The following is a 26731-nucleotide window of genomic DNA, read 5'->3' on the forward strand; positions in this document are numbered from 1 at the left end:
TCCGCACTGGGCTAGCGTGGGGACTATAGCCCGAGCCCTCTCGCGCATGAGAGGAGCCCTGTGCCCAGCAGAGTGGGACGTATATAGGCTCAAATTAATATTATTATATGCATAGTAAATTTTCATTACCGTAAAATGGGGTGAGTAGGGTTATGAATGGGGAGAGAAGGGATGAAAGGGGGGTGAGATGGATTTTTAAGGCTTCTGCTACAAAAATAATGTATTCCAATTTAAAATGGAGCTATAGTAATAGTCATAATAAAAAAAAATCACCTTTCACCTTCACCTTTGTATGAAAACCCAACTCACCCCAAATACGAGGGACTATGGGGTGAGGTGGGTTTTCCTGCTTATCGTCAAAGTTATGAAATGAAGGAACTACCCAAAATAAAATAAAAACTAAAATACAAACGTCCGGAACACTTATTATATACCTAAAACATTCAGTTTGCATATGTAAAAATAAAATGTTATCGAGGTTTGAATGTCAGTTTTGCGCCTACTCACCCCATTTTACAGTACTTAATATAATTATAGAGAAATATAAGTAAAGAAAGAGTGGTACATACATACATCAGTTTTCTTACCAAAACGACATCTCAGTTAATCGGTAAATCTCTGTATAATATTTACCGTTTAGGTATATGAAAGTCGCTAAGGATGTCATACTATTGCCACTGTGACGAGGTACGAAATGGTACTGTATAATGTACGGCCAAGGAATTTAACTTCAACACCATTTCGTACTTCGGCACAGTGACAATAGTAGATAAGCGACTTTCATATTGATTGTTACTGTGACCAGAGCCCGTACCATGAGTCATTGACAGTGTCAAAACTGACATAAACGCTTTCGAGAACGTAATTTACTTTCTATACATCTCGCTTGCACTATTATGCGAATACGAGCGAGATGCATAGAATGTAAATTACGTTCTCGATGACTTTTATGTCAGTGCCAAACTGGTGGTAGTGGTACAGGCACGAAATGTATGAACTGTATCTATACTCAATCACAACAGATTTCCAATGCGAATTTGTTCTAACAACTCAATTGTACGCACAATAAATAGATCGTACAAATCGACGAGCCATTTTGAATTAAAAAACCATGTCGTAGGGTCGATAATAGAACGGCCAAGGCTACGACGAATGACGTCAAGGCTAAAAGGTGGGCAGCGCTAAAACTGATCTAAAGCTTGCTGTACACTCGTCGGTTTTAATAAATAGATCCCTGAATAGGTCTAATAGAATTTGCGCCACTTGCAGTCTTGCATCATCCCACTAACCCGTTAAACCGTTAACCCAGTGTCAAAATGTACTGCGGGCGAAGCATGGTTCCACTTTTATCTCCTGTCACCATGCCCGTCACTTTCGCACTTACATACTTGTTAGAAAGTGACAGGCATGGTGACAAGCGATAAAAATGCGACCGATCTACCACCGCTGGTAACCATGGTAACTCCAGGTTTAGGTGGTTAACCCCGGGTTAGTGAATGGTGCAAGTGGCCCTTAGCTTCATGAACGGTTTTGAAAAATGACGGTCGATTCTACTTCTATTTGCTGTACCCCAGAAACATACAAATTGCGAAAGAATTTCAGTTTATAATATGTACTTATGTAGTAGCTTGGCAGACGCCACTGAAGGCCATAATTCTTGTTTAGATATTTCTGAGTACCAAAGCGTACAGATATATTTTACATTGGAAAGTGTGATCACCGCTTAAGCGAAAGAAAAGTACTGGCAACTAATTATTCAAGTATGCGTTTAAAATGGTGTTATGCGTGGGTTGCCGTGGACTCTATTACTAACGGATAGAGTTCATTTTGCGATGACTTGGTTAAAACAGTGGTTCTTGTATTAGATTTACATATGCTTTATCACATGTGCGAGCGTGCGCCTGGCAATACGTTATCTCTTTCACTCAGTGCTAATTAGAAAGAGGTGGTTAATGCAAGAGCCTGGAGACTGGAGAGGCATCCTCTACTTTTTAGGGTTCCGTGCCCAAAGGTTAAAAACGGGACCCTATTACTAAGACTCCGCTGTCCGTCCGTCTGTCTGTCACCAGACAGTAACTCGTGATAGCTAGACAATTGAAATTTTCACAGATGATGTATTTCTGTTGCCGCTATAGGTAACAACGAATACAAAAAACAAAACAAAATAAATATTTAAGTGGGGCTACCATACAACAAACGTGATTATTTTGCCGTTTTTTGCGTGATGGTAATGGTACGGATCCTAAACAGAATCGCAATAAGGACATCATGGTAAGGCCCCAGTAAAGCGATAGCTGGATTTTATAAACAGCTACAATACAACGAATTGCCAGCATGTGTTGCCTAGAAATGGTTAAACCCTTTCGCCCTTCCACTTTAGTCTGCAGCATAATAAGCTATCAAGTACACTAGACAAAAAAATACTCTCAAGATGACTTCCATGATGGAAGTTCCATCTATAGTCTGTTATCAATGTAAAGCAAACTAAAGTATTCCCATATGGTATCCCTAGGAAACGAACAAAAAGCAGCAATGTACATCGAGAAACGATGAAATTATGTAAACAAAATGCAGTTCTACGTTCTACAGATAAGATATAAAAATGACACGTGATTTTTGAACAATTCAAACGTAGTGTTGCTAACCCGCGAATTTTCAAATTTGCCGCCTTTTTCTACTGATAAGCTTTGCTTCTTCAGAATTTTGACATTTAAGTACATTATTGTAACCTGCAATAATATGTTACTCTTCTAAGGCCGCAAAAATATGTGACACGCTCTTATGGCTCTACAAATATCATGTATTTCGATCTTAACACGTCCGCGGACTGTAAGTGACGTCATATGTCATGTCATAGGCCAAAGGAAACAAAAAACTGCGCGAATGCTACAGCTTTCGTGTCCGCGAATGTGTTAATATCGTTCTTCGTACACATTAAGAAATGGCGGCGTCAATATTTTGCACCACTTTACACTATTTACAGCATTTACAGCAGCTAGATTGTAAGTAAAATCGAAGATGTTCGATTTAAGATGAAGGCTACCACCTAATTTATGTACAGTTGACTACAAGGAGATGTATCCACTTTTTCACCTTACTGCCTTGTAATAAGGTGAAAAAGTGGATACATCTCTTTGTAGTCGACCCTACCACATTTCTGGCAAATAAACGATATTTCTATTTCATTCATGAATGTATCTAGGTGTTAATCTATGTAGCTCCGACATCGAGCGAAAGTGCGTCTGCGTACACGCTAACCTGTCTAACTATTGCTTTTTACGATTTTACGATTGTACTGAGGCACGCTAAGCCGAAATGTCGTATCTTCAGTTATCGCCACAGATCTACAATGACGCTTAGGTACAATACAAAGTAATCGATGTCTGTAAATAGGAAGATTTTATACTATTCTTTGATCGAAAACCGCGTGCGATTCATTGCAAGGTCTGTGGAGCCCTTAACTGATAGATTTGAGTCACCATAAATAAACTGTTATCCGTGGTAAAGCCGTAATCATTCTTGTCAAATGTCAAATACTTATATTATGTTTATCGTATTTTATATCGTTATCTTGCTAATTATGTTAAAATCGTAAATTTAAAAACAATATTAAAATGTGTAAACCGAGCACTTTCATTTGATACCAAACTCGACCATATTTTCATCAAAATAAGAGAACCAAGACCCCTCACAAATAGCTTTTTGGCCTTCTAGCTCAATAATAATAATATCAATAATAAACCCTTGATCAAGCCTGCTCGTAATTTAATGACTAAAATAGAATGCCTTCATCTACACGTTTACCCAATTTCATATATGTTAGAATACATTTCGTTAAGTTTTTGTGTATCAAACTATCCTCTGATAGTTTAGCTTAAAAACATCGAAATGCCGGGACGTGCTCCTAGCCAGCCGCGTGTTCCAAGTTGAATGTAAGAATTAGAACTTCACTTCGCTTCGCTCGCTCGTTCGATTAATTAATGGCGTTATTCATAAACGCACTACAAACCTAAATTAGCTATGAATCATGTGTCTATTAAGTATGTCTATTAAAGATGTTATACTATTAATAATAGTATATATTACGATACAAGTGCGAAAAATAGGAAATTCGCAACGAGTGGCGATAAATTAAAACACGGCCGGACGGAGTGTTTTAAATTGACACGATTTGCGTTGTGAATCCCTATTTACAGTACATATGGCACTTTAAATTTTGGAAATAGTTGCGTAATGAGCTTATTATCACACTAGTGCGGTAAAGTAGCACCATATGTACTGTAAATAATATCATTTTATCTATTTCAATTGCATTGCGAATTAGTTAATAATTTATTACACAGATTGTTATTGCGTGCGAATGCATTTGTGACTATTCTCCATTACAGTACAAATTACCTACTTAAGTATATACGAGCGTTTTATGCGTTTTTCTTACAGTACCTATACACTAGCAGTAGGTAGCATTTTATCCGAATCAAGCCTAACTAATACCAGTTTTTCTAAAGAAATACTCAACATATTTGCAATAATCACGGCGCGTTTTCTACATATATATTTCACGCTTTAGATATAGAAAGTAGAACAATGTCGACTATTATTTGATTTTGTATTATATTTTATACTAGACGGATCCGCAACTTCGTCTGCGTGGAAAGTTGGTTTGAGAATTACTATCCTCTGTAACTCTTACCGGGAAAGGCCCTGGGCCTCAAACTAGAGTTTGTTAGGAAAGAGAAGAGTCGTGGAATGTATGGGGCCCAATACAATCCACGACTCTTCTCTTTCCGCACAGACTCTACATACCAAATTGAAGAGGCAATAGACAGACAGAGTTACATACTTTCGCATTTGTTATATTAGCGTTTAGATTAGGGATAACCTTAATTTATTTCAGTTCCACTCAGTTGGATTCTAAGTAGAAGAGAGAAGAACAAGAGAAATATCTGTTTTATTCCGATATAATAAAGTTTTTTTTTAATAATACAATGATGGTGGCAAACAAGAATACGGCCCGCCCGATGGTAAGCGGTAACCGTAGCCCATGGAAGCCTGTGACGTCAGCAACAGTGATGTTTTACAATTGTCGCATCTGTCACCGATGTGAAATTGGGGCCTGTTCGCCCAATTAAATATAAGTATTTATTATATGCTGCGTTAATTAAAAGTTTTATACATAACAGATGAAATCTGCATAACTGAACATGACTGCGCTGCTACTTTCATTTACCTAATTATAAAAATTAAATAAATTGTTCATAATATTTTTTTGCTTAATACGTCTAAGTAATTGTATTACTAATTATGCTTTGCGATTTGATACAATAACAATTAACCCTTCGTCCGGCAATGTGCAAATGCGAAACTGAAATTTATTTAAATAATACACAGAAAGTTAAAATTCTCCCTACCTGTAATGTTGTACTTAAGTGTAAGTGTAAGGCCTGAGTGGACGCTCAAGTTGGGCGTGCAGCGGGGCGGGGCGTGCAGCGTGCATGTTAAACAAATGCAAGCGTATAGGGGCGGCCTTAGTACACTCTGCTCAAATCACTTCAATCACTTGTGAGCCCGACGCCACGCTGCACGCTCCGCCGAACGCTCCGCTTCGAGCGTCCACTCAGGCCTTACACTAAGAGTTAACATAAGATGTATAATGATCGAATTTCACCAAATTTCGCGAGAATCTGGACATACAATGAGGGATATTTCCCTCTCGCTCAGTCAATAATATCCTCATAAGGCCCAGCCATACAAACGAAACATCCAAAATTTGCCACTGAAATTTGAACCTAAATTGTAGAAAATAGAGTTGATTGTGCCTTGTTTGATAATAGAACGAAACAAAGCAAAAGCGACTCTGTTCTAATTGAACATGGTTTAAATTACATCGAACTGAATAGGTACTATAGGTCTCGGGCCTTAGGAGGATAATATTAGGAACCAGTAGAGCAGATTGTATCTAACTAATACAATAATATAAAACAACAAATCTATGGCGTTACTCATAAAACTGAAATAAATTATCGTCTTACGTTATCCAATAAAGCAACGCGTAGGATTCGCGTACTGCACGTAGGCAGACCACTTTGCATGCCAAGCCAGTGTTTATCAATAATTTATTTTGTGTATTATGATTATGTATTTCCTTTTTAGTAATTAGTACTGCTCTTTGTTGTGGTTTTTACAAGGCAAGAGCGGAATGTTCAGTTACTTTTAAAATTAATTATATAGACTACGCAGCAGACGCCATTATGAACCAAGGATCGATACAGGTTCTTTTTTCGAATTGTTTTATACTCGAATTGTAGGACTCAGTTGCATTTTTTATTAGGTAACGACTTCGTATTATTAGATTGCCCAAATAGAAATGAAATAATTAACAAAGAACGCAAAAATACCGTTTTCGTTCCCATACAATAAACACCGGTATCCGATCCCTGTTATGAATCATGTATAGGAAGAGTAAATTAACATTTAGCTATTGAGAAAATATTGTTAATATGATTCAGGTATGTATATTTTAAAATATAATTGGTAAGGCTGGCGCGGGTGCACGGAGCGGGTGAGCGGGTTAACGAAAACTATATGAGTAATGCCAACAAACCCGTTTTTTTCTGCGCGATGTCTTTATCGCCCGTCGCAAGTTTCGCGAACCGCGCTGTATGTTTTGTTCCTTTCTAGTTACCGTTTTTCCTTGGCTTCAATCATAATAAAAAAAACCTGTCTTTTGTTTTCAGACAAAACTCAGCAGCTCATGGAAAGCGCAAGCCCTGTTTAAGAAGTTCGACGCGCGGGCCAACCACAAGGTGTACGGCAAGGGGCGGATATGTGCACAGAACAAGGTGCTGATCATCGGCGCCGGGCCGTGCGGGCTGCGCGCCGCCGTCGAGTGCCAACTACTGGGGGCTAAAGTGGTACGTGTCAGATACAGGTAGTCGCACACCGAGGGTTCCGTACTTTTTAGTATTTGTTGTTATAGCGGCAACAGAAATCTATCTAGCTATCACGGTTCATGAGATACAGCCTGGTGACAGACAGATGGACAGTGGAGTCTTATAATAGGGTCCCGTTTTTACCCTTTGGGTTCGGAAACCTTAAAAACAAAACAGATTGCGTATGGAAATTTTAGTTTCCACTAAGTCAGCCGTATATAAATAATACAAGTTTATTATTAAGCGGAAAGGGGGCGGCCGCTTCAATCATATTACGTGGAATGCATACATCTTTATAAGCTGAATAAGGCGGAAGGATGACAGATATCACGCAAATTTGTCATGTATCTCATGTGAGTTTTAAAGTTTTGCGAAGTGCATTTGCATTCCGTCCATTAGCGTTTATCTCAAACAACGAACAAAATTGATAAATTCATCGACAAAGCAGCGATTGCTATTAGTTCAGCATAATGTTTTTTTCCTACGATAGAAAATCAAAGAAATATAAGGTCGCTCGTGGACGGAATTAGCCACATTTGTCCTTATGTAAATTGAGATGTAAATAAATGGCTATAGTCTGTCAAGCTGGATATGTCAGTAGCAATGTAAAGCAAACTAAAGTATGGTAGCCCTAGGAAACGATGAAGTGTAAACAAAACAGTTCCACAGATAAGATATAAATGACACGCGATTTTAAAACAATAGGGTATTTGATTACTAGTCAAATCAGTTCCTCTTTTCAAACTGTCAGAACGGTTTTGCTACTATTGAATTTATATGAAACACTAGCATGTGACGTCACAATCAAATTACCTACTCTTTATAGTTTTATACGGGTTTTAAAATATAAATTGTGTCTAAAAATAACTGCTGTCTACGCTTATCTATTAATCTTCTGGTGCTTTACTTCATTCAAACAATTCAAACGTAGTGTTGCCAACCCGCGATTTTTCAAATTTGCCGCCTTTACTACTGACAAGATTTGCTTGACCAAGTATATATTATTATTCTTATTAATACCTTTTAGGTGGTCGTCGAGAAACGAGACCGCATGTCGCGCAACAACGTGCTGCACCTGTGGCCGTTCGTGATCCACGACCTGCGGGCGCTGGCCGCCAAGAAGTTCTTCGGCAAGTTCTGCGCCGGCTCCATCGACCACATCAGCATCAGGCAGCTGCAGTGCATCCTGCTCAAGGTACTACATGAAGGCACGATCACGTTCAAGGTCACCACACCCATGTGGAGGTGCTAGCTACCGCTGGAGAAATGTAGTGCCAAAAGACCTTCACTGGGTGGAAACAGCTTTGGACAGAGAAGCATGGACGATCTTTTTTGTCGGAAGCCAAGATCCACTTCGGCTCGTCGCGCCACAGCAGTAAATAAGGTCACATCCTCGGCCTTTTGGCAAAGTTTTACTTACAGGTTTTGTGTCATACCTAGAGATGCCCCGAATAGTGGTTTTGGCCGAATACCGAATATTTGCCCCCCTCTCTCGATAACATTTGTACATTTGAGTCACATTTATTATGAAAACTGTTCGCCAACAAGGCACAACGTTTGCTAAGATTTCATTTTTGTTACCCAGAACTAGTGAATGTAGTCATAGTCAATAAAATCGGACCCATGATAAACGAATGCTCAAAAAACAGTTTTCGTATAGGCCGAATACAGAATAGTTGCCGAATATTCCTGGCATCTCTAGTCATACCATTGACCATTGAAGGTTGTGAAATTTGTTTATCATTGTTTTCTTAGGCTTACATATTAATATTTCAGTGCTCGACGCGATCATAGAGAAAAAAATACATAGAGTGCTCACTCCATACATCAGTTTTAGTACCAAAAAGACTATTAGCATCTAGCATCAAGTAGCGGAACTATCAGTACTACTACTTGACAATAGATGTAGCACCGACCGGAAAGTCTTATGCTGTTGAGATAAGACTTTCCGGTCGGTGCTACATCTATTGTCAAGTAGCAGTACTGATAGTTCCGCTACTCGATGCTAGATGTAGACACTGAAATTAATAGTCTGAACTGATGTATGGAGTGAGCACTCTTGTCTTTATTTCTCTATGGCGCGATACCAGTACATGTCATCTTGAAACTTAAGTCAGGTGCTTTAGTAGGTAGTACTCGAAATAAACTAATTTTAATTGAACAGGTACAAACTGAATACAATAAATTAAAGTTGAACTGAATGGTGTAACGTGTTTGTCGACAGGTGGCGCTGTTGCTCGGCGTCGAGATCCACGAGGGAGTCAGTTTCGAAGGCTTGCTCGAGCCCACAGTCACAGAGAATTCTGAAAGTAAGCTAATTATTTACAAACCAGTTCATTCAATTCAATATACTTATTTCAGACTGCATAGGTCCATAAAATTGTTAGTATTCGGCACCACGCACGCCTTCCAAAGGTCCGGGACCCCACGGTCCCGAGATATGGTAAGAATACAAATAATAATGACCACGGAACAAAACTAATTAACATGTACTAAAACATGTTAAACACTATATAATAAAATTCATGTCAAATTCAATTATTCGTTCCTATTTATAACATTACAAATGAGAGGTCGGTCGCCTGTATGCACATAGTTCCAATGCCTCATAACAATGCATTCGCACTTATCAAAAACATAACAGCACTCGGGAGGTTATTGGTACTCTCTCGTACTCTGCGCATCAGGAAGGCAACACGTTTCCGCAGTATCGTATTAACCTTTTGGACGCCAACGACCGATATATCCCCACCGTCGGTTCGATGCCAAAGACCGATTAATCGGTCACAGACCACAGAGCAACATACGTGCATATGCATAAAGTTCAATTTCAGTTTTGACACTTCGGTCACGTGGCGTCAGCGTGACAGCTTTTGTGTTTGACACGCTGTTGACACGGCGTCGAAAAGGTTATTATTATTATAGCTTTATTTGCTCAGTGCTTTAATATAAGTTGTTTTTATTCAATTGGTTGCACTTTTGATTGCACTGATCCCTGCTGGGTGAAACCTCCTCAGTACCTTTCCATTTCTCTCTATGTTTTTGCTGTTTCCATCCAGTTCTTTCCAGCTATCTGAGGGCCTACCGCGAACCACGTTCGACGTGTTGCCTCTCTGTCGCACTTGTAAATTCGCACGTAAGTGTGACAGGGAGGCAACACTTCGAACGTGGTTCGCGGTAGGCCATCTGTATGATGTCGTCCGCCCATCGTTTTTGTGGTTTTCCTCGGCCTCTTTTTCCCCTTGGTCCTGGCCATTTTGTTACTCTTAAGGTCCACCTTCCGTCCAAGTATCGGGATAAATGGCCAGCCCATTTCCACTTAAGTTGTAGGTCTTGTTTTAGCGCATCTATAATTTTTGTTATTTTCCTTATTTCCTCGTTTCGTCGAAACAGTTAATAGGTTAATAGACTAGGAATCCTCTAGACGGAGTTTAGAGCAATTATTTCATGAAACCGATGCTGCCAAAAATACGGGCCCGTGTTGGTCCGTTCAAAGACACGGACCAATCACGGTACGGGATTCTGACACTTTGACTCGAAGATGGAGTAAAACTACCGTATATAGTGGCAGAGGGGGTAGCTTTACTATGCTCAGTCTAGAGGATGCCTTGTCTGTGAATCAACCTAATCAAGTTGATGTTTGCAGCCCTGGGCTGGCGAGCGCGCGTGTCGCCGCCCGACCACCCGGTGTCCCAGTACGAGTTGGACGTGCTGCTCGGCGCGGACGGCAAGCGCAACACGCTGCACGGCTTCAAGCGGAAGGAGTTCCGCGGGAAACTCGCCATGGCGATCACCGCCAACTTCATAAACAGGCACAGCGAACAGGAAGCATCGGTACGTTACAGCCTGCCCCTTGTAAAAGTATCGTTACAGCCTGCCCCTTGTAAAAGTATGTACAGTCACAGAATAACTAATAGTACTACCGTACAGAAAATTCACTCCTTCACAAAAGTCAGATTTAGGTATAAAATTACACCTATATCGCCGCCTGCAAGCAAAATTGAAACTTATAACCGCGCACGAACCGTGAATCTCCTTTGCGCGCCGCAGTTTTATGACCGAGCTGTGAGTGTCGGCACGGGGTTATCACTTGACAAGTTTTTATACCTATACTCACTGATTTATTATTTTTAAGATAAATATGTAGGAATTACAAACGTTGATTATGTAAACATACATTTTTTATCCGGAGATAGTATGTCTGATTCTCACGGAAGTAAGTTTCGAAGCCATTGTGTATTTTCAATTTTGCGCGAGCGCCGCGTGACACGACTATCGTGCGCGCCGAGCGGCAGCCCACTGCCATACGCCTGTCCGATGGGCGCGCCGGCCAAATGTACCTAAACTGCGGAGTGACACCCCCCTGGTACAGTCGGCCAATAATGTGGTTTACCACCCTACGGTTGAGGTTCGTTTGAACGTCATGAGACAACAAGGTCGATTGACATATGTCAGTGACAATTGTCAACCTTAGCGATCGTTCTCGCAGAAACTTTTGTCAAAACTGGTAGATCACTTTCTTAGCCCACTGTACTAGCAAAGACATATGTAACTCCGTATAAGATGAATAAAGTCTAAGGAAAAAACGTGTCTCGGAAATCAAGACAAAGCCATTCTCGGATAGATGGCGCACGCACCTTTGGAATATGCTCGGCTAGATGGCGTTGACGACACCGTTCCATATTTAACAATTTTAACAGATAGGTATCAGTGAAAGAACATGGGTCAAAATGATATACAAATAATAAAATAATTTATGCATATATATTTTTTATTCGATAGTTTTATACGTAGATCGCTTCGCTCGCTCGTTCGATCAGGCGATTCGTCTGCTTGTTTGCCTCCTATATCATAAAAAGGTGAAATGTTCTACAACCGATTGTTCCAGGTCCCAGAAATAAGCGGCGTAGCGTTCATATTCAATCAGAAATTCTTCAAAGAACTATACGAGGTGACTGGCATAGACCTCGAGAACATCGTGTACTATAAGGACGACACGCATTACTTCGTGATGACGGCTAAAAAACCCAGTCTGCTGGATAAAGGAGTGCTGCTAAATGTGAGTACTCGGTTGTAATGTATGGAGGTGTGTGATGGATGTCACACTGTTTGTTAGATTAGTATTGAAATTGAAAATGTTTCGTGTCTATAAAATTAGTATTTTGGATAAGGGCTTTCTGTTTATATCATCTGCGTATATCATTGTCACTTCGATTTTTACTGCTAATCGCACATCAAAACAAAAAGAAGTATACTCGTATACTTGAAAAGTGAAATGAAATTCCTTAGGGTCGAAACGTATTACGTTCTACCCGTTTCATAAATGAACTCTGACGCATTAAGGGCTATAATGGCCGGCTGTTTATCATTTGTCACCATGCCTGTCACGTTCTACCAAGTATGTAAGCGCGAAAGGGAAGCATGACATGACAGGTGATAAAAACGCGCCAATGATACCGCTGCAGGCCATGAGAAATGTAGGTTTAGGTTTAAAGATATTTATTCTCATAAAAGACATACAAGTCACTTACACGAGAACAGAGTTATAAATGTTATAATATACAAAGTCGCTCGAGAGGTACACGCTCACCGCTCACGCAACTATTTTTTTTAAGGTGGGTAGTGGTTTAAAATGTACTGCGATAATTTAGCTTAAAACTCATTGAATTAGCCTGCCCCTCTCAGATCAGACGGTAATTTATTACAAAGCTGTGCACGGAAACTTAAGCTAGGCTTCATACGTAAACATTTTTTTAATACCTAATTGTGTTCTTATCTTTGGTAACACAATGAAACTCGCACGACGAGTAGTAAATGTAAGTTTTTGACTGAATTATTATCACCCAGGATTACGCCGAAGTCTCCCGCCTCCTTTCCTTCGAGAACGTTGACCGAGCGGCCCTCATGCGATACGCCCAAGAAGCGGCCCGCTTCTCAACCGAGGGCCGCTTGCCACTCTCCGAGTTCGCGCTTAACCACTACGGCGAGCCGGATATCGCGCTGTTTGACTTTACGTCGATGTATGCTGCTGAAAACGCTAGCATGGTAAGAATACGATAGATGGCGCTGTTATCAATATATTAAAGAATGACGGTTTGAATATTTCGAGAAAACTATATTTTGTAACTTCTCTAACACTTAAATCGAGTGAAGATGGAACTAGAGATTTCCTAGAGATTCAGGAGGTGTAAAGTGTGTACTCGTATATTGTCTAAGCGCCGCTTGCACCATCCCACCAACGCGGGGTTACCCGGTGTCAAATTGTACTGGTAGCCATGGTAACTCCAGGTTTAACCGGTTAACCCAGGGTTAGGGAATGGTGTAAGAAAAGAGAAATGACCGCAGGCACAAAACAGATACAGTACAGAAGTCAATCACATGTATGTACTTCACTTTTCATACCTACGCTCGGCGGTCGCTCTAGGGTTGTTAACTATGACTTATGCACAAAAAACTATCGTGGTAGTGGCACTCGTATCTAGTAGTGGCCGAGGCGGGGTGCTTACCTATACCTACCTACCTAACTGTTCTGTTTAACGTTAAAACGAACCTTCGAACTACAAGCAGATACCTACTTACCTAATAACTTACCTCTCTGAAACCACTGGTAGCTTAAAAAGCGGCCAAGTGCGAGTCGGACTCGCCCATGAAGGGTTCCGTATTTAGCCGATTTATGACGTATAAAAAAAAACTACTTACTAGATCTCGTTCAAACCAATTTTCGGTGGAAGTTTACATGGTAATGTACATCATATATTTTTTTAGTTTTATCATTCTCTTATTTTAGAAGTTACAGGGGGGGGGGGGGACACACATTTTACCACTTTGGAAGTGTCTCTCGCGCAAACTATTCAGTTTAGAAAAAAATGATATTAGAAACCTCAATATCATTTTTGAAGACCTATCCATAGATACCCCACACGTATGGGTTTGAAGAAAAAAAAATTTTTTTGAGTTTCAGTTCGAAGTATGGGGAACCCCAAAAAATTATTGTTTTTTTTCTATTTTTATGTGAAAATTTTAATGCGGTTCACAGAATACATCTACTTACCAAGTTTCAACAGTATAGTTCTTATAGTTTCGGAGAAAAGTGGCTGTGACATACGGACGGACAGACAGACGGACAGACAGACAGACAGACATGACGAATCTATAAGGGTTCCGTTTTTTGCCATTTGGTTACGGAACCCTAAAACGACAATTCACAGTTTAATGTTGAATTTAAACAACCGTCCACTGAACAGTTATAATAACTTTTTTTTTGTTTCTCCATTATTGCACAAAAAAGTTCACAGACGCGTGTCTCAAGCGGATGGCACTCGCGCTCGCACTGGTCCCAACCGGTCCGAGATATCGTGTCTGTGAGCAGTGTCTATGTGTGCGTTGCTCGAGCGCACTTTGTATGTAGATTGATTTCTGTACACAGACAATCCAACCTCTAGACTGAGCTTAGGCCAATTCTTTCATGAAACCGATGCTGCCAAAAATACGGGGGTGCGTGGGGACGAGGTGAGCGAATCCCGTGCCGTGATTGGTCCGTTCAAAGACACGGACCAATCACGGCACGGGATTGACTCGAAGATGGAGTAACGCTACCGTATGTGTGGCAGAGGGGGTAGCGCGACTATGCTATTGATTGTCAGTGTTTCTGTACTGTATCTGTTTTGTGCGGCAGGTGTACGAGCGGCTCGGGCGGCGGCTGCTGTGCCAGCTGGTCGGCGACAGCCTGCTGGAGCCCTTCTGGCCGACGGGCTCGGGCTGCGCGCGCGGCTTCCTCTCCGCGCTGGACGCGGCGTGGGCCGTCCGCGCCTGGAGCGGCGCCCTACACCCCCTACACGTCATAGCGGAGCGGGAGTCTGTCTATAGACTGCTGGGTAAATACACATATTTATATACTAGCTTTTGCCCGCGACTTTGTCTGCGTGGAATTTGCCTTTGTTCTCCGTCTGCCTAAAACGGATAGTGCCTATATCGCGTTATGCCTAAACTTCAATCTTTAGGGGCATAAAGACTATCTAGTTTGCTGGCCGTTTCGCTGTTTGTCTGTATAGTGGACCGGCTGTTTAGAGCTCGTGCCTAATTCTCTAAGTGACATACTCGCGTTTTGCCTAAACTTCAACTTTCAGGGGCGATAGGTCATTTCTGTTGTTTGTCTATATAGTGGACTGCCTTTTTCGAGTACCGCTGTTGTCCTAATGCGTGTTAGTCGTAATGCGATGTAGCTTAACAGCCATTTAGTCTTAATACCCTTTAGTACAAAAGCTATAATGGCATGTTGATAATTAGGAACTTGACGTTTTATGTCATGTGCGATTTAGACTTGAGAGCTACATAGGCACAATCCGTTTCAGGCAGACGGAGAACAAAGGATTTCATCTAAATCGGTTCAGCGGTTATGGTTTGCCCATACAATTTTCCACCGCGCTTTTCACCACCTTAAGGGGTGAGTTCTGGGATAAAAAGTATCCTATGTCCTTTCCCAGGACTTAAACTACCCCTATACCAAATTTCAACTAAATCGGTTCAGCGATTTAAGCATAAAGAGGTAACAGACAGACAGACACACTTTCGCTTTTATAATATTAGTATAGATTTTTTTAGGGTGACGTACCTCAAAAGGTAAATACGGACCCTTATAGGATGACTCGTACGTCTGTCTGTCTGTCCGTCCGTCTGTCACAGCCTATTTTCTCGGAAACTACTGGACCAATTAAGTTGAAATTTGGTAGACGTAAAATGTTTGTAAATTAGTGACCCAAATACGGACATGCTCATACTCATATTTTATTAATAATATAAATTACTAGTTAGTGTAACGTAAACTCATGAATTTGAATTGTGGACTAGCGGTAAGAGCGTGCGACTTTAATCCGGAGGTCGCGGGTTCAAACCCCGGCTCGTACAGGTACTTATGTTCGAAATTATATCTACCAGTCGCTTTTCGACGAAGGAAAACATCGTGAGAAAACCTATAAAACTAATAACTAATAAGGCTTAGTTTCCCCTCTGAGTTGGAAAATCAGATGGCAGTCGCTTTCGTAAGAATTAGTGCCTACGTTAATTATCGGGATTAGTTGCCAAGCGGACGCGGGACGCCAGGCTCCCATGGGCCGTGGATAAAAATGCCCGGATAGCGTGGAAAATGATGAAAGTTCAATTTTGTTAAAGACGTCAGTCGTATAGGTTTACGGTGGATGTGGTGTATAGATGTTAATCCATACTTATATTATATGTAAATACGAAAGTGTTTCTGTCTGTCTGGTGGACCAATTTGGGGGTGAAAAAAGGACTAATAAAAAGCAGTTTTGTTTAAAAAAGTAAAGGTACCCAAATTACTTATTCCACGCCTTGGAGGATATAATCAAACGGAGACGCCATGTCTGTAATTTTCTGTACAAAACAGTCTGCCGATTTTTGCGGGGGAGGGGAACGTCAAATGTATGCGTAACGTAAAAATAGCCATGTCAGATAAACGTCAGTCCATACATTGTGTATGACCGTTGGCCGCCTATTTTCGACAGAGGGGAAAGCCTGTTAATGGCTACTCCGTTTAGTTGTATCCTCCAAGTTCCACGCAGACGAAGTTGCGGGCAAAAGCTAGTCATCTTATATTTATTTAACTATTCACTAGTAGTTCGCCCCGAACCGAGAACTCGCGGTTCGCCAAAAAGATCAATTGAATTGAATTGAATGCAGTCGTCAAAGGATCCAAAACCGCGTGTGATTTATTGCAAGATCTGTGGAGCCCTAAACTGACAAATTTAAGTCACCATAGAAATTAAAATAAACTGTATCTGTGGTAAGCCGTAATCTTTCTTGTCAAATGTCAAATACTAATATTATGTTTATTTTATTTCGTTTTTATCTTGCTAATTATTTTAAAATCTTAAATTAAAAAACAATATTATAAATGTGTAAACCGAGCACTTTCATTTGATACCAAACTCGACCATACTTTCTTAATTAAATTGACCAGAATAGCAAGACCCCTCACAAATAGCTTTTTAGCATTTTAAGCTCTTCTAGCTCAATAACCTCTTGATCGAGCCTGCTCAAAATTTAATGACTAAAATATAATGCCCTCAACTTTACGTTCACCCAACTTCATTAAAATTTGAACAAATTTACTTAAGTTATTGTGTATCAAACTATCCTCTGATAGTTCAGCTTAAAAACATCGAAATGCCGGGACGTGCCCCTAGCCAGCCGTGTGTTCCAAGTTGAATGTAAGAACTTCACTTCGCTTCGCCCGCTCGTTCGATAAGTGCTTGTTGGTAGGCCTACACGAATAAAGTATATTTTGAACTTTGATTTCCAGCTCAAACGACCCCCGAGAACCTGCACCGCGACTTTGGCGCGTACACCCTGGACCCGGGCACCCGGTACCGGAACCTGAACCGGACGGCCGTCGCCGCGCCCCGCGTCACGGGCTTCTACGACTCGGACGAGCCGCTGCCGCTCGACGCCGGCACGGCTCTGCGCAAGCGGCGCCGCGGTATGACACTAGTTTTAGTAGTAGTAAACTCTTTATTGTACAAAAAGACATATTAAAGATAACATAGTAGTGAGAAGTACAAAGGCGAACTTATCCCTATGAGGGATCTCTTCCAGTTAACCTTTGAGTAGATGAGAGGAGAAAGTGAAAAGAGGGTGACGGATGCAGCAAAATGTACAACAAGGTACCAAAAAGATAAAGGGTGTAAATACATACAAAATTTATAGGAAAAACATACATATATTACACAAAAAGGAATGGGGAAAATACACTAAAAATTGGAAAGAATTAGAAAAATATAAAGCAACTATACAATAGAAATATTGACAAATTAAACAGCCAAATCAGATAACCATAGCTTCTTTAATCTCTCCTTGAACGACGCAAACGATTGTGCCTTAGTGGATGTGGATATTTTTACACTTCGTTGCCCGCTTGTCAGGATAATATTCCTTTTGACATCTAGACATTCCCATTTAGGGAAATTCGTAACATTCGTATCTTTATTAAATTGTACCACGGGACTTCATCGCGTATCTAAGTTTTAAGATTTACCTCCGACGTTTCGAGGACGGCGTTGTCCCCGTGGTCTCGGAGACAACCCTTGTGCGCAAAACGTTCAAGCTGATAAACAAGACCAAGTGCGGGTAGTTCGAAAAACTCGCGCGGTTAGAATATGCTGATGCTTAAGCCAGTCTTTTCCGAGACCACGGGGACAACGCCGTCCTCGAAACGTCGGAGGTAAATCTTAAAACTTAGATACGCGATTAAGTCCCGAGTACAGATGTGCAAGTTGCGGAAAGTTTCCATACAATTCTATAAATTCTCGGAAATTTCATGAAACTTTCACTAGGGAATATGGGAAATTTAAAATTGGAAAGTTTTAATTCTCATACAAAAATGTAAGAAATTTTCCGAATTTTTTCTACGTTAAATTTCCGAAACATTTCCCAATTTTGGAAAGTTTCCTTAGGCACTTCAGTAGTCCCGAGGTACAATTTAATAATGTGTAAAAATCGTGAAAGTTTAAATCAGTGATTCGTATCTTTTTAATGGAGATGTGCCATCGAATAGATTGTAGCTAGATTAATTATTGTATTCAGGTAGTCAATATACCATATGACATTTTGAACATGTCACTGGATTTGTAGATACACTTTCGATCCTCGGTTGCCAGTGGTTATAGTGTCAAAAGGAATTCCACTCTAGGAATAAATATGTATATTATTTTCAAATAAGTCATCGAATAGTGTCATCGTAGCTTTTAATAGAGTATATGTAGTAAATCTAATACCTTTAAACGAGCATCTCTTGCATATTTATTTATTTATTTATATGTATATATATTTCGGGTATCTCGGGAACGGCTCTAACGATTTCGATGAAATTTGCTATATGGAGGTATTTGGGGGCGAAAAATCGATCTAGCTAAGTTTTATCTCTGGGAAAACGCGCATTTTCGAGTTTTTATATGTTTTCCGAGCAAAGCTCGGTCTCCCAGATATTGTACTTTTATCCTCAGTTGTTAGCTAATAAGTTTTTGTCTAATATACACATAATTATTAAAAGAAACATTTGATAAAATATTATAGGACAAACAGCGACACTCGTAACTGTAGGTATATCGGTGGACCTTACTAGTCTTTTTTAATTTTTAAAAATTAAAAATAGTATGGATAGCGCATCGTAACTGGTGAATTTCTAATATGACTTGGAACTCCGGTAGCCGTTCAGGAAGTGTAACGCTCTTACGGTAGATGTCGCTCGGGTCCCCTTGACCCATATGGTGGAAAGATTTGCTGGCTATGGATGAGGTTTTGGTGGCTCAGATGGCAGAGCGCTGGAGTATCGATCCAGAGGCCGTGAGTTCAAGTCTCACCCAAGACAGTAATTTTTCCACTTTTAAATTTATTCTAAGCTTACTAGTCTTATTACATAAGGCATATAACCGATGTACATGGTATAATAATATACTCCGCCTGGTACTCTCTTCCGAGATTCGCGAATGACCTAACTGTCACTTGCCTACGTCATCATGCTGTTTACAGGTTCTCAAACTTTAAAATGTGGGAGAATTTTAACCAACGGTGAAAATTCTTTTAACGGCATTAATTTTAAGTTATTCATGTAGAAACATAGTAAAATAAAACAAATCTATACTGCACTTTTCACTCCTACTCTTACAGTTCCGAATAGAGCAGCCAACCATTTTCGTAACAAAACATTAATTACCAAGCTTACGACGTGAAAAGTTTGGAAAACACTGCGACTGCTGACACTGAGCGAGAAGGAAATAACAATTAACACGCGTTCGACAAGGACGGTCGGTCAGGGACAAAATGGCGGATTGTCAAATGTGACAGCGCTATCCTGTGTTGCCAATAGTGTAAACAGAATTACCAGAACGTCTGAAATTTCTTTCGTGAATCGGAAGATATTGCTAACGAATAATTAAAAATGACGTGTTATTGTAAAATTTAAGATAAAATACATATAAATGAAAATTATTAAATTATAAAGAAATAAATTAACTTATTAACCATAGATATAATGTACCCATGTAACATGTTATGTTGAAATAAAGTGGCAATGTTATTGTGACGTAGGCAAGTGACACTCTGGGAAGAGAAGACCATGTTTTATTAGACCATGACCGATGTACAATTAACAGTGTGGGCGATGGCGTTATATATTTGTAATATAAATGTGGGCTATTGTTATTTACAGAAGCGGACGTGTCCGACGAAGTCCTACTGTCCTGGGCAGAGGTGACCGAAGGCGGGCTGCGGGCGGCATGCGGCCCGGGCCCGCTGCTGGCCTTACTGGCCCGCTACCGACCCGACTTACTCGCTGACGAAACACCCCCTCATGCAGTATTACAACAGGAGTTCGGTGAGTGTATAACACACAGACCTTCGATCAACACGGGCTTCCGAAATGTCGGCCCAAGCGATATCTTGACATTCAAATCATTCTGCCATTTTTCGCGGGGGGGAACGTGCACACAGTCGCACTTCTCACACACTTACATACAAAATCCAATCTGTAATGACGACACAAATACATAGAAAATGACACCCTACACAGACAAATCTTGCACACGTCGATCTGTTTTTGTGTACGGACGAGTCACAAGTGTCACAACACGCACACTAACACATTTTCGTCAAAGAATTTTATTGTTTTCTGAGAGATGAGAAGTCGGATTTGTCGCTCGACCGATCCGCAATTTGTACTGGGCGAGCAAAATCGATAAATCCAGCAATTACATGAGACTAAAATATAATAATTGTGTTTAAATGTAATTAAACGTATGACATGTAAAAAAATATTACATGTGAAATGTAACACCTTCTTTTTGTAAATTTGATGTCCCCGACCTCTTTTTACAACAAAAAACCGAGCAATTAGGCATTTTTTCTGCTGCTGTGTTCACTCGCGCGTCTGGACTCGGTCTAGTTTAAAATCCGAGCGCAACTAGTTTTATTACCCGCGCTAGATCAGTTGATCTTGTACCTAGGCAGAGGGGAAATAGTGCGAATGCCGTCTCCCTTCCGTGTTGCTTTAAGACACAGGCTTTAGACACCGCATTATGAAGCGTTTATAGTGTTTCGTTTTTCTTTTTGGCCATCCACTTCACAGGGTACTTAAGAATACAGAGCAAGGATTACCGCAAAACACGGTAATGAACTACGTAGTAAAAAATTGTTAGAACCATCGTAAAGGTCCAACGGATTATCGACTCTATCTCTATGAACAATAGGCTACAAGTCCAATAATAGACAAAGCAGACGAGACACCTCACGTAGTACTGAAACAGGAGTTATATCGCGTAATCGCATTATAAAGCATTTACAAAGAGCACAGCGTTGGCTAGGGCGTGTGCACATGATGGAACTCTCTCAAATACCTCGCCGTGTTGTTGGTGCGGTGGCGAATGCAAAGCGAAACGTTGTGAGGCCACTGCTTCGCTTTAAAGAGGGACAGGATGAAGCTCGCAAGGAGTGTCGCAAACGTGCTGTGGAGGGTCGCGAGATTTGTGCTGACACCTGGTTCGCCGCACTCGCTGACAAGAGGCAAAAAACGACGACAGGTCTCAGTGCCATTTTCCGCAAATCTCTCTAGTCAGGCCTGCAGTAGACCGCGTCAGTCTCGCACTATTCGCGTCTACTCAGCCACCAAAAAGATGTCGCTCCGGTTTTACACCATAAATCGTCTGCTATAGACTCAGAGGCACATAATTTTACTTCTCAAATTTGACGAAATTTTAAAAATGTGCTACATTTCGGTGGAACAGTTTTTGAACTCTGTTAATTTGTGAAATAAAACTGTTAAAACGGATTATACCGCGTATATTGAATTTATACTACATCCCGACGTTTCGAACCTTTTATAGCGTTCGTGGTCAACGAGTAATCCGTTTTAATAATTTTATTTCATGAGTAACTATCGCGGTAACCGAAGACAATACTCTGTTCATTTGTTTGAAGGTATCGCGCCGTTCTCCTCAACGGGCTCGACCCGAGACGTGGCCGAGGCGAAGCTCCGCTCATACCTCATGAGGGTGTACCACGCCTTCAAGGGCGAAGTGCCTCACGTGCACCACAAGAGCGACGAGTTCGGACAGGTGAGGTATACAAGCAGGTCCAGGCGGAGCACTGCCCATACCTCATGAGGGTGTACCACGCCTTCAAGGGCGAAGTGCCTCACGTGCACCACAAGAGCGACGAGTTCGGACAGGTGAGGTATACAAGCAGGTCCAGGCGGAGCACTGCCCATACCTCATGAGGGTGTACCACGCCTTCAAGGGCGAAGTGCCTCACGTGCACCACAAGAGCGACGAGTTCGGACAGGTGAGGTATACAAGCAGGTCCAGGCGGAGCACTGCCCATACCTCATGAGGGTGTACCACGCCTTCAAGGGCGAAGTGCCTCACGTGCACCACAAGAGCGACGAGTTCGGACAGGTGAGGTATACAAGCAGGTCCAGGCGGAGCACTGCCCATACCTCATGAGGGTGTACCACGCCTTCAAGGGCGAAGTGCCTCACGTGCACCACAAGAGCGACGAGTTCGGACAGGTGAGGTATACAAGCAGGTCCAGGCGGAGCACTGCCCATACCTCATGAGGGTGTACCACGCCTTCAAGGGCGAAATGCCTCACGTGCACCACAAGAGCGACGAGTTCGAACCGATGCAAATCCTCTGAATTTTAAGATTCAGCATAACGAGACCTCGCTGCAGCCACATAGGCGCTCTCGTACCAATTTAGTATGCGAGTGCAACCGTTTGTTTATACGCAAATCCGCATTTGACCCTGTACATTAAAAAAATACTTAGTATTAAAAAAAAACTGATCCATACTGCCAACTGGGGTGTTGTTTAAAATAATTTTATTACATTTAAATTTCTCGCAGATAGCTAACGTAAAGTGTATTTACAGATCAAAATCAGTCAGCAGAACGAGAAACACGCGCGAACAGCGAATGACGCCATATCTGTGTACTCAAGTAAGTAATTAATACACATACTTAGGCCCACTTGCACCATTCCACTAATCCGGGGTTAACCGGTTAAACGTGGAGTTACCATGGTTACCAGTACAATTTGACACTAGGTTAATGGTTTAACTGCTCAACCCCGGGTTAGTGGGATGGTGCAAGTAGGCGTTAGTATACATTTTATATTAATAAATGAAGTCTCCCATTACTCCGTGAAAATGGCATATGTAACTGTAAATACCTACTTACCTCGTTTTAAACTGTAGTTATTATAAATGCAACCATTTCAGACGCAGCCGAGGCGGAAAAATCGCACTCGTCGTACCGAAAGAAGCGGCGCGCTCTCCGCACCCCCCAAGTAAGTACCGACCCGGCCGAATACATCCGCAAGCAGATAGGCAAACTCGACCTCAACGACATAACACACCTAGCACGCCTCATAGACGGCCACGACTCCGCGGACATACATGAAGACAAACAGAGAGAGCTGCACGAACAAATACTAGCGCTCATCGACCCCGAGGACACTCCAGATCCTGCGCTAGTAAGACAATCACTAGGGAAACTACTCGGCACCACTAAACCTAGAGTTAGCGATAGCAAATCTGTTGCTAGCTATTTTAACAAAGAGGACAAGACACCTGTGAAACCGCCGCGGAGATTAAAAGGTTTAGACGCGTCTACAGTCAAAGTCGTAGATTTATCAGATTTAGACAACTCGGAAACAGATGTAACTTTAGTTAATGATTTTAAATTAGATCACAGACCGAAATTAGCGAAGCTGCGACAAGAAAAGTTTGTCAGATCTGCGTCGATAGATACACCGAAACTTGGAACTAAGAAGTTCACGCGATCGTTTTCAACAGAATCTCCTAAATGTAGAAGTTTAAAACAGCGATCCAACTCTATAGATTCATCTGAAAATCTTCAGAACACTAAACGCATAGCGCAGATATTCGAAGGGCACTCTAGAAGGAATACTCCCAGTCCAGAGTCGAGGACTACACGCTCGAGCTCTATAACCACCCCAGAGATGCTTCTCCGCTGTCAACGCATGGCTAATATGATAGAAGGAAAACAGACTTTTAATCCAGAGCGTTTGAAATTGGAATCTATTGGAGATTGCGAAATGGCCGTTAGAAGGCAGAGAGTGCACGATTTAATACACGGACAGAAGCCGAAAGAGAGCGAAAGCGATGATTATACTAAGAAATCGTCGGAAATGCAAGCTTTTCGTATGCAGCGCGTGTCGGACATGATGCAGAAGAGAGCTGAGAAGAAGAAAAATTGTGGTAGAAGGAAGGCGGCCAGAGTTATAATGAAGCAGCGATTCGAGAAGAGTTTACAGATGCTAGCGGCGGAACCGAAGTTGGACTTCGCTGGGGCGGACCTAGAGAACGACTATGGGCTGCAGCAGTATAGGGCGAGCGCGCCGCACTTCGACGATCGAGTCAAGACGCTGGAGAAACAACTGCAGCATTATGTGAGAGTCGTGTGGCATGCCAACTAACGGAGTGTTCAACCGTCTAAGTTAACTCTGGTACCTGGCCAACATAACCATTGTTAGAAAACGTGAAACTTTAATGTACGGAAATTGTCACGTGACTCTTTTTTTTGTTTGGTGTTTGTCGATTTATGATTGTTATCTTGAGTCGACATGCGTCATTTATTCTCATTGGGCAGTCAAATATATCGTAGGTACCGTACCTTTGTTACTATAGAAATAAAGATGTGTTCCGATATATTTGTCTACTTTCGCCGTGACTATCTATTTAATGCTGACTGGAATTTGTCGATTTTGCTGGCCCTGCTACTCGTGCTGACTTAGCTTAGACGGAATCTAGTAAAATAATTGAGGCGGTTAGATGTATTTAAGATCTATACTTATACTGTGTAGAAACTGCCAGTAGTGTTGCCCCAAACAACTAGCCCGTAACACAAGATGCAACGAAAATAGCCGAAGTATACTAACTTTGTTAAAGCGCTATTATTGTTTGTCCTTGTCACACTCTCACATTTTTTTTAATTGCCCACCGTAAATTTAGTATGGTGGGCAACAAATGAATGGGGTTGGCCGGCCGAAGTATTTAGCAGATGGCGCCGTCATAGCTTGCCCTGTGATTCCCTAGAATTGTCTCGAATTTTTGTTTTTTTTTTAATGCCCTGGATGCCAACCCTTTAAGCCAAATCTCATAGAAAAAGGGGCAAGCTATGATGCAAATCCCGCCATCTATGCAAACCTTTGACAGTTGCCAACCCCATTCGACCAATCATAGTGTCGCATTGCGTAAGTTTTGTCCTTCACGGACGCACGCGTTAGCACATCTATAGGATCCTACCATCTATGGTACAAAAAGGCTTGTCCCGCACACTGGTGGAATCTCGCCTTAAATGTGATTCCATAGTTGAAAATTTAACGAACTTTTGTCATCATCTTCCTCGCGTTATCCCGGCATTTGCCACAGCTCATGGGAGCCTGGGGTCCGCTTGGCAACTAATCCCAGCAATTGGCGTGTTCACTAGTCTTTACGAAAGCGACTGCCATCTGACCTTCGAACCCAGAGGGGAAACTAGGCCTTATTGGGATTAGTCCGGTTTCCTCACGATGTTTTCCTTCACCAAAAAGCGACTGGTAAATTAAATATCAAATGATATTTCGTACATAAGTTACGAAAAACTCATTGGTACGAGCCGGGGTTTGAACCCGCGACCTCCGGATTGCAAGTTACTTAAGTCTTCTAACCTTCTATGAAACGAGATCCGACGTGAATTTCAAAGATTTTGGTTATTATTTCGTATGCATGATTTCACCACTCTCTGTAAAAGTAATAAAATAAGACATTACTTATACTTTTTATTAATTGATTAAATTCTACTACGTACAGTCACACGGGAATGTTGTACCATTTAGGGTTCTTGCTAAATTGGAAATTCTGTAGTGTAAGTATTGTACAACCAATTTAGTTAGGACGATAATGACGCGACAATCGCGGAGCGTGATGGTACATTGTTTAAACTTTAAACCAAGATACAGTCAGCATCAAAAACAATGCATTTCTTTCAAACGAATAAGCGTCAATAGTTTGTTAGTAACAAGAAAATACTTCAAATACTTGGCAAACAATGATAAACAGTGGCCAATATAACCAAAGGTGTAGAGGCGTTTTACAATATAATATGGTCACTTAATTTTCTTTTTTTTTTATAAATATTATTGGACAATCTTACACAAGACGACCTAATCCCACAGTAAGCTCAATATGGCTTGTGTTGGGCACTAGACGACGAACCATCTTATGCATCCTATGCTTGGAGGCCATTAACCTTTTAACCGCCATAGAATACGTCATCGAGCGTGCTAGTGTCGCCGGGTGTTACGAAGTTACACGAAGGTTTGTCTTATTTATCAGACAGCGGCGAAATGCTTGGAGGATATAATCAAACGGAGACGCCATGTCTGTAATTTTCTGTACAAAACAGTCTGCCGATTCTTGCGGGGGAGGGGAACGTCAAATGTATGCGTAACGTAAAAATAGCCATGTCAGATAAACGTCAGTCCATACATTGTGTATGACCGTTGGCCGCCTATTTTCGACAGAGGGGAAAGCCTGTTAATGGCTACTCCGTTTAGTTCTATCCTCCAAGGCGAAATGAGCCCGATTTTGTATGTCTTATATATCAGTCTACGGCGGTTAAAAGGTTAATGTTGTTGTGTTGTACCATCGCTCACACTGTTTAACTGTCCATCGGTGGACCTTATGCCTTTTGTAATAAGGTCCACCGATGGACAGTTAAGAGTGTAGCT

The 26731-nt window shown here is 41.3% G+C and overlaps 1 protein-coding gene across 1 annotated transcript in view; it reads left to right on the forward strand.

Annotated features, from left to right (window-relative positions):
* LOC134660932 (F-actin-monooxygenase Mical-like) overlaps positions 1–26731 on the forward strand; it is an 81311-nt gene that overhangs the window by 16945 nt on the left and 37635 nt on the right. Inside the window, exons 3-14 of the mRNA XM_063516816.1 lie at positions 6738–6914; positions 7960–8127; positions 9157–9241; positions 10579–10766; positions 11821–11991; positions 12780–12977; positions 14608–14806; positions 17251–17427; positions 20155–20319; positions 21918–22054; positions 22869–22935; positions 23217–24409. Coding sequence (XP_063372886.1) covers positions 6738–6914; positions 7960–8127; positions 9157–9241; positions 10579–10766; positions 11821–11991; positions 12780–12977; positions 14608–14806; positions 17251–17427; positions 20155–20319; positions 21918–22054; positions 22869–22935; positions 23217–24409 — 2925 coding nt within the window. The remainder of the gene's footprint in view (positions 1–6737; positions 6915–7959; positions 8128–9156; positions 9242–10578; positions 10767–11820; positions 11992–12779; positions 12978–14607; positions 14807–17250; positions 17428–20154; positions 20320–21917; positions 22055–22868; positions 22936–23216; positions 24410–26731) is intronic.

Source organism: Cydia amplana, chromosome Z (genome assembly GCF_948474715.1).
Source record: "Cydia amplana chromosome Z, ilCydAmpl1.1, whole genome shotgun sequence".
In the NCBI taxonomy this organism is placed as follows: domain Eukaryota; kingdom Metazoa; phylum Arthropoda; class Insecta; order Lepidoptera; family Tortricidae; genus Cydia; species Cydia amplana.